Genomic DNA, 9,046 nt, shown 5'->3' with positions numbered 1-9,046 from the left:
GTAGGGTAGCCCAATGAATCGCCTCTTTTAAACTCCACATTCAACAATCCACATCACCTAATCCCAGTCCCGATCCTAAAAAGGTCAAAGAATCCGAATCTGGTAACCTGTATTATTAATTAATAAAAATTATTAACTATTAATAATACATGTTCATGTTCACTTGGAACTTGGCATTCCCGCTACCTACACGTGTTTATAATTAATGAAGTTCAAAATTAGACGCCAAGACCCATCAAAAAAGGATTTCTAATATTTCTACCCTTTTTCTTCCTTACCACAACCTCTTTCACCAATACATTTATCAACTATTATTTCTATATTTGATTCGTATATATTTCATTTTCTTCCTTTTCTATATTACAGCACAAATCAATTTCCGTTTCTCCGCCGGAGAAATCACCGTAACAATGCTGTAATCTCTATACCCTTCCGTTCCGGCGATCCGTGATAGTGAGCGTTTCATCATCTTCCTCATTCAACAACGCTCTCTATCACATTTTTCTCTAAATCTTGCTATTAACCGTAAACGACAACAACTACAACAATGACTAATAAATCTGACTCCGTCGTTTACCTTCACGGTAATCTTGCTTTGAAAATCGTTGAGGCTCGTTTTCTACCGAACATGGACATGTTCTCAGAGCGTTTTAGGAGATTCTTCTCCGCTTTCAATTCATGCAGAACTTCAATTTCTGGTAAAGGAAAGAATCACGAGCCACGTCATCATCATCATAAGATTATCACCAGTGATCCTTACGTAACGGTTTGTCTCGCCGGTGCTACGGTGGCGCGAACGAGAGTTATTTCGAACTCGCAGTCGCCGAAATGGGAAGAGCATTTCAGGATTCCTCTGGCTCATCCTGCTTCTCAGGTTGAATTTTATGTGAAGGATAATGATATGTTCGGCGCTGATTTGATCGGAATCGCAACGGTTTCCGCGACGAGGATTTTATCAGGCGATAATATATGTGATTGGTTTCCGATTATAGGTTCTTTCGGGAAGCCGCCGAAGCCTGATTGCGCGGTTTTTCTTGAGATGAAATTCACGAGGTGTGATGATGATCCTCTGTATCGGTCCGGTGTTTCGCTTGGGCCTGATAGGTTTGCGGTTGAGGATTCGTATTTTCCGGTGAGGCGTGGAGGATTGGTGACGCTGTATCAAGATGCGCATGTTCCGGATTCAATGTTGCCGGGGATTGAATTGGATGATGGTGTAGAGTTTCAGCAGGGGAAGTGCTGGGAAGATATCTGTCATGCAATCTTGGAAGCGCATCATATGGTGTATATTGTCGGTTGGTCAATTTTTCACAAGGTGAAGCTTGTTAGAGAACCAACCAAACCCTTGCCAAATGGTGGAAATTTGAATTTGGGGGAATTGCTCAAGTACAAATCACAAGAAGGTTTGCGAGTTTTACTGTTGGTTTGGGATGATAAAACTTCACACAGTAAATTTTTCATAAACACGGTACTTTTTTTTGTTTTTGTTTTTTGTTTTTTGTGTTGCTATTTTAATTTATATGGAAATAATAATTCATTAGGTTTTTTCAATGTTGATTTTCATGAATTTATCATGCTCCTAGGCTTGAAGGAAGAAAGTCTTGATCAAGGTTTTAAAAAACTGTATGCGGCCAGGACAAAACGAAATCGGCAATGTTATTCGCGTTTTTATGTTAAAGAACAAATTGTAATTAATTCGCATTGTGACGGCCGCAATCAGTGTTGCGACACCTGTGTCGATCAGAATTGTGAAAGTCTTTACACGATGGCGGCAGTTTTTTAAAACCTTGGTCTTGATTAACATTGATGGTATGCATTAGAATAGTTTGATAACAAATCAAATTAAAAATGGTTGTCCCCACTTCTTCCTTTTCCAAATTAGGAAAGAAAAAAACTTTAATGGATAGTATCAGACAAAAGACTGATTAAGTAAATCCTTTTACTTTACCTTATATAGGAACAGTTTGATGATCTTCTTTACTTCTTTAAAATTGAATTTCTGTAACAAAATTGGATTATACAATCTTCAATCTAGATCTAAATACGTGGCTGTGACAGATACTTTCATACATGTTGCATCTCTAATGCAATGTTGTAAAATTTTAAGAACAAACAGTTTCTGATTTTTTTTCTAGCATTGATGTTGAGTGACATTTCAATAATATGCAAGTAGAGTTTTTATACTAGGACATGTTCTTAAGGCAAAGAGTGGAGAATTGTGGGACTCTAAAGTAAACTAAGAACAAAAGTATTATTCTTGCATTGGAGTAAAAATAGGTGAATGTTCTTAAATCACATGTGAAAACTTGAGACCCTCTAAAAGTAACTTAAGAACTTCAAACATTGTTCTTAGTCTCTTCATTTTACATTAACTTTTACTGTTAATGGATTTATACATATAAGTTGCTTGAACAGTGTTACTGGTTTGGCCTTTTGGACATATCTTCTTGTTTGGCATGCTGCCAAGTTCAATTTGGTATTTATTGCGCCTTTTCATTACCTTATGAGTTAATAATTTGGTTGCAGAATGGAATAATGCAAACTCATGACGAAGAAACTCGAAAGTTTTTCAAGCATTCTTCAGTTACATGTGTGTTGTCACCAAGATATGCCAGCAGTAAGCTTAGCATTTTCAAGCAGCAGGCATGCTTTATGCTATGGTTCACTAGCTTTCCTAGACTTTTTTATGTTTCTGTTTAAAAGTTATGCCTATTTTATGATTCTTTCCATCCTTTCATAATACCACTCTAGTTTTAATATATTTTTCTTCATACGAGATGGATTGGATACTCTCATCTCATCTGAGATGTTCACTTGCACAGCAAGTTTTCATATGGAAATCTAACACGAAGGGATCTATTTCTATGCACAGGATAAACTTTTTGAATCTTTGCATTGATATTGTTTAAATATATTAAAGAAAACTCATGTTATATGGATTGTATCCTAGAATAATTTTGAATATCATAGAATATCTTAGTTATAGTTTGTCTTTTCTTATATCTTAGTTAATTTATTTTTTCTGTCAACTGTTTTGCCATATTTAACTAGAATATGGTAAAAAACCAATATGGTTTGGCGCTAGTGAGAGATATACTCTAATTTACAAAAACGAGAAGAGTGCAATACTCCTATCTTTTACTTTTAGGGAAAAAAACATCTATTCATATAGGTAAAGCTTAATGCTTGGTCTTTTTTTTTATCACAGCATATCACATCAAGTTACACAAGAATATTATGGTCTCTTTTATCCATCTATTCCTCTTTCTTTGCCTCAATCCTTTTAATGCCAATTGATGAGATTCTGGGTTGGTGGCCATCCTTTTCTTCTATATGGTCTGATAGTTGAAAGCAAAAAAAGAATTGTTTTTTCTTTTTTCACAATCAGTAGTTGAGTTTTATGAATCCCAACCGGAAATTTTGAAAAACAAAATATTGTTTTGTTTTTAAAAAAATTGGAAGACCTGTTAACTGTATTATGTTGCACCAAATTTCAGGTTGTCGGAACGCTTTTTACGCACCATCAGAAATGTGTGATCGTTGATACTCAAGCACATGGAAATAACCGGAAGATAACTGCATTTATAGGTGGTCTAGATCTTTGTGATGGTCGGTATGATACACCTGAGCATAGAATTTGCCGTGATCTTGACACTGTTTATAAGGATGATTATCATAATCCCACATTTTCTGTAAGTTAATAGTTTCTGACAATACTTTATATTAACATTCCAAATGACATTAGTATGACCTTTTCTTTTGGACATGACATGTCCAGTTTCTGTTCCCTTCTCAAATAAGTGGAAAAAAAATCCTCTTTGTTTAAAAGCTAGTAGCATTTCTTGGTCTGTAGTGTTAATATTTAGCATTTAGTGGTTAGAATGTTAAAGTAGAGAAAGAAACCTTCAGCAAGTTTCACATGTTAGAACTCTAGCAGTGTTATTGCTACTTCGAATATTTTAGTAAATGAAAGAACTCGAGAAGCACAGTTTTAGAGAGAATGAATATTCCTGCATAATTCATTGAATCTTTAGGAAATGATTACAAGATAAAACTGAATACATGAGCTAGATACTTATACGACAATAAGAGGTTAGTGAGTGTCTAACTAACTCAATAATTCCAAACTAACTTAACAGTCGGTAACTACTATAGCTTAGGTGAAGCTTTCTATATAATTGATACAAATATATTCTTTGATACTTCATAAACAAAGTCATAATGTTTTTTTTTTTAAATAATAAGATTGAGATTGCCAAGACACTCTTACCAAGTGAAATTTCTTTTCATCCTCCATTTTAATAATAGGCAGGAACCAAGGGTCCAAGGCAACCATGGCATGATCTGCATTGTAAAATTGAAGGGCCTGCTGCATATGATATACTCACTAATTTTGAGCAGCGCTGGAAGAGAGCCACCAAATGGTCTGAGTTAGGTCAAAAATTAAAAAGAGTATCACAGTGGCATGATGATTCTTTAATTAAGTTAGAACGCATCTCTTGGATTCTTAGTCCTTCTGAATCAGTGCCAAATGACGATCCTGAATTATGGGTTTCAAAGGAAGATGACCCTGAAAATTGGCATGTTCAGGTTACCAGTTCATTGTCTTTAAAGTGTAGTATATATTTACTTTTTTTGTTTTGATTTTTAGAGATAATTTTTTTACTTAATTTTTGTTTCACAGGTTTTTCGATCAATAGATTCAGGCTCTTTGAAAGGGTTTCCTAAGGATATACATGAAGCCAGGGCTCAGGTGATTGAATCTTTTATAAGATGAATTTAACCAACATAGAGCTGATCTATGTATGTTACAGAACCTCGGGTTCTCCCTGTCTCACTAATTAATTTTTTTGTCAACCACTCATTGCAGAATCTTGTTTGTGCTAAAAATTTGGTCATAGACAAGAGTATTCAAACAGCCTACATACATGCCATTAGATCTGCCCAGCATTTTATTTATATCGAGAATCAATACTTTATTGGATCATCCTTTGCTTGGCCATCTTACAAAGAAGCAGGTTTTGACAGAATATTGATGATATTTTGCTTACAATTTTGATTGTTCATAATTAGAGTGGGACAGAAGTTTTGTTACTTTTAGCTCAAGACTATTTCTCAATATTGTAGTGTTTGCAAAACCATGCTCGTACTCTTTTGTCTATCGTGCAACTTCATATGTTCTGTTATTGTGTTGCTAAACCATCAATATCACTTGAACATAGAAATGTTCATTTTTCATCGTTGTTTTTCCTCAAAACCTGAAACCTGCCCAAGCGATGCTCTTTTGCTCATCCTGTATTTTGAGCAACTGCCTAATACTGATAAGATATGTCATATACAGTAATTGTATAACCAAAATATCTATATGACTTGAAATATCCAATTTTTATCATTGTTTTACATTCAAAACTGTCCAGTGGATAATGTTTTTTGTCCTGATATTTTTTCTTAGTATTTTATTACATCCTTTTTTACTAATTCTAATAATCCATTCTATGATCAGGTGCTGATAACTTAATTCCTATGGAGTTGGCGCTGAAAATTGTCAGTAAGATCAGATCTCGGGAGAGATTTACTGTTTATATTGTCATTCCAATGTGGCCAGAAGGTGTCCCTTCTTCTGTCACTGTGCAAGAGATTCTCTATTTTCAGGTAATAGTGTAAAAGATGTGGCTAGCATAGTATATATAAAATTTTAAAATAGTGGATAATTTTTAAGTCAGTCAATTGCTATTGGTATGCTTATTAAAGAGGAATTCACATTTTCAGAGACAAACTATGCAAATGATGTATGGAATCATAGCCAGGGAATTAAAATATACAAACCTTAACAATAGCCATCCACAAGATTACCTCAATTTTTACTGTCTTGGTAACCGAGAAAAGTTTGCAACTGGAGATTTAAATCCAAAGAATTCACATTCCGATGATGGTGACACGGTAATTGTTCAAAATGTTATTCTGACTTATGCATTAATGATGGAATGAATCACCTTGCAGTTGAAAACTTGTTATGATGGTATATTTGTATATTATGGTCGTAAACTATAATTTGAACTAGTCCTTGAAACTCAACAACAACTGAAAAAAAAGAGGAACTAGCAAGTCTCGTCTCTAATAGGGTTCCGTGTTCTACATTATCCATACTAATTTATTATTTGCTTTGCTCCTAGCACTTGTGGCTTGTAGAGCGTGCGTTTAGAGCATGCTTTCCTTATTGTTAAAATGACATTTACCGTACATGAGGTGTTAGTATCATTGTAATAGGTTTCAGAAGAGGTTAGTGTATATTTTTAGATTAAATTGGGGTATCCATATCATTTAAATAGAGGTGAGTGTAATTTACCTTTTTTTTTTAAATTTTAAAGGAGAAAGGGGGAGAAAAATAGAACTATATTTAAGAAAAGAGAGGTTTGTCAACAAAAAAAAACGAGGAAAGAAAAATCTTAATTTTAGGCCGTAATTAAATCCTCAAGGTCGTATGTTTTATGGAGTTCAAACTTCAAATAGTTAGTCCATTATTTATTATAGTTCTTGCCGTGCTACATTTTCAATGTTATTATAGTTCTTGCTTGCTACATGTCTCTACAGTACTACTGGATTGTGAATATGAATTATATGCCCAATCTCCTTGCTGGTAGATATTTAGTTCAGGGTTGGTATTGTTATTTTGATATCATTAAGTTAATATTTTCCTGCAATCATCAGGTTTCAGCTTCACAAAAGTTCCAACGGTTTATGATTTATGTACATGCCAAAGGAATGGTTGTGGATGATGAGTATGTGATGGTTGGATCTGCCAATATCAACCAACGATCTTTGGGTGGATCAAGAGATACCGAGATAGCAATGGGTGCATATCAACCCCGTCATACATGGAACAGGAAAAAGGGCCACCCTCGCGGGCAGGTTTGTATAATAATATTCACTAGATACAGTACTACAAACCAATCTACATGGAGTTATGGTTTCCACCTTTCTCCAGACATCACTTTCACAAAGACTTGTTTAACTGATATTTGCAGGTATATGGGTATAGAATGTCCTTGTGGGCAGAGCACTTAGGGACCATACATGACTGCTTCAAAGAACCTGAAAGTTTGGAATGTGTGGAGACTGTGAACAAGATCGCGGAACAAAACTGGAAGAACTTTACAGCTGATGATTATAAGCCATTGCAAGGGCACATTATGAAGTATCCCATCAAAGTGAATGCAGATGGGAGAGTAGGCCCCTTGCCTGGATTTGAGTCTTTCCCAGATGTCGGCGGCAAGGTGCTTGGTTCCCGATCTAATCTTCCTGATGCTCTAACTACATAGACATGACATAACCTCCCATTCTCAAATAATGGAGAGAATTGGATCGCAGGACGTGTTCGGCAAAAATTTTATCAGCTACACAAATTTTTTATCGGGTCCTTGCCCGACTTTTTTTTATCACGATCTACTGTATAGTATGCAATAGGCTGCATATGGCAGCCATAGCCACACTGTATATTTGTTTGAGTTGAATGCTTGTTGCAATGAGAACTTCACAATTACCAGGTAAAACAATTGTTCAAAATTTTACACTTTAGTGTTTTATTTTTATTTAAAAGTATATTAAGATCAATATATTACTATTTTTACCATATTATTCCTTCCTAATTGTTGTTACTATCGAAGAAATTTTCTTTCTTTAAATGAAATTGTAGGATTATATGATAAAGAAAACATTTTAGGATGCATTGCATGGTATATATACGGCGGAAAACATTCTGACTCCACTGAAGTAAATGAATTACATTATTACACAAGTTCATCTCATACAATAGTATTCCATAACAACAACGATTAATTAAGCTCTTCAACAAGAACAAAATTAACATGAACAAACCATATTATAAAGAGGAGACAAAGCATTATAATTTAATTAACAGTGACTTGTCCAACCATACCAGCTCCTTGGTGAGGTGAGCAGTAGAATTTGTAGGTACCCTTAGCATCCAACTTGACGCTGTAAGTCTCACCAGGCGCATTGAGAAGATCTTCTTCAGGCATGGAAATTTTCGATGCATCAACCCCAGCAGGAATCTCGTCTTCATCAAAGACAACATTGTGAGGAAAACCAGCATTGTTCTTGAATACAATGGTGTCTCCAGCGCTCACTTCCAAACTGCTTGGAACAAAAGCCAAACCCCCATCACTGGCACCAAGCAAAACCTCAACAGCCAAGGCATTGCTAGCTAGCACTGCACTTGCAGCAGTGGCAACAAGAGCAACTCCAAAGTCTTTGAGTGAAGCTCTCACACAAAGCCTTGGCGATTGGGAAGTTGAAGTTGGAATCTTAGCCATGGCACTAACTTTAGTTGCTGCGTTTGTCTTAAGGCCTGAGAATGATGGAATAGCAACGGTGGTGGAAGTGACTGTGGCCATTTTTTCTCAAGAGTAATGAGTTTCTTCTCTACTGAAATTGTATGTGTTTGAAGGGAATCGAAAGAGAGACACACAGAAGGTGATTTTTTATAGAATGGATGATAAAGATGTGGATTGGGTTTTTGTGTGGCTAAGATGTGTGGAAGAATATGTGATTTAGATAATGTAGATGTGCCACAGAGTGCGTGGGCTTAAAGTGGGTTATCTGATGAACATTGCTGTGATTGGCTGGGTTGGATGTTATCCTCCGACGTGGCTTAGATTTTTTTTAGTAAATAATACTAGTATATTTTTATTTCTCCTACTTGCTCTATGAAATAATCAATGAAGTATAAAATCTAAGATATTTTCTAATTTATTCCGAAGAATCAACTCATAAACTTGGACTAGTTGAAAGACAATTTATTATTACAAAGAATTGTTGTTTAACATGATTAACTAAGCTTGTTCGTTTAGCTTGATTATGCCATTCAAATTATAATGAGCTCCATCTTTATTAGCTATATCAAACTCAGTCAAAGTTGTGGTACTTCTAAAGAGTTCTTTATAGCAAATCATGTGTCCTTCAAATTATGAATTGTGTGCTCAGCTCTATGCTTCTGCATGCACAAATGACGTAAGTTGTACGTGTT

The 9,046-nt window shown here is 35.2% G+C and overlaps 2 protein-coding genes across 2 annotated transcripts; one reads left to right on the top strand and one right to left on the bottom strand.

Annotated features, from left to right (window-relative positions):
• Positions 1 to 255: 255 nt before the first annotated feature.
• LOC127087977 (phospholipase D delta) lies at positions 256 to 7,895 on the top strand. The gene is made up of 10 exons (XM_051028893.1): positions 256 to 1,468; positions 2,527 to 2,643; positions 3,498 to 3,692; positions 4,309 to 4,590; positions 4,685 to 4,753; positions 4,871 to 5,018; positions 5,504 to 5,652; positions 5,770 to 5,940; positions 6,709 to 6,909; positions 7,026 to 7,895. The coding sequence occupies exons 1-10, from the start codon at positions 548 to 550 to the stop codon at positions 7,317 to 7,319; spliced, it is 2,547 nt and encodes an 848-aa protein (XP_050884850.1). The 5' UTR covers positions 256 to 547; the 3' UTR covers positions 7,320 to 7,895.
• On the bottom strand, positions 7,687 to 8,579 carry LOC127087978 (plastocyanin, chloroplastic). Its single transcript, NM_001426944.1, has one exon. It carries the CDS (start codon positions 8,412 to 8,414, stop codon positions 7,908 to 7,910), a length of 507 nt encoding a protein of 168 aa, NP_001413873.1. The 5' UTR covers positions 8,415 to 8,579; the 3' UTR covers positions 7,687 to 7,907.
• Between the last annotated feature and the right edge of the window lie 467 nt (positions 8,580 to 9,046).

The sequence above is a fragment of the Lathyrus oleraceus genome, chromosome 5 (assembly GCF_024323335.1).
Source record: "Lathyrus oleraceus cultivar Zhongwan6 chromosome 5, CAAS_Psat_ZW6_1.0, whole genome shotgun sequence".
NCBI classification, from domain to species: Eukaryota; Viridiplantae; Streptophyta; class Magnoliopsida; order Fabales; family Fabaceae; genus Lathyrus; species Lathyrus oleraceus.
The sequence above is the reverse complement of the archived record's forward strand: the minus strand, read 5'-3'. Positions and strand labels throughout refer to the sequence as shown.

Coding starts and splice junctions, on each gene's coding strand:
- LOC127087977 (XM_051028893.1), top strand. CDS start 548: ATGACTAATAAATCTGACTCCGTCGTTTACCTTCACGGTAATCTTGCT. Junction 3,693..4,308: donor ATCATAATCCCACATTTTCT/GTAAGTTAATAG, acceptor TTTTAATAATAG/GCAGGAACCAAGGGTCCAAG. Junction 5,653..5,769: donor AAGAGATTCTCTATTTTCAG/GTAATAGTGTAA, acceptor TCACATTTTCAG/AGACAAACTATGCAAATGAT.
- LOC127087978 (NM_001426944.1), bottom strand. CDS start 8,414: ATGGCCACAGTCACTTCCACCACCGTTGCTATTCCATCATTCTCAGGC.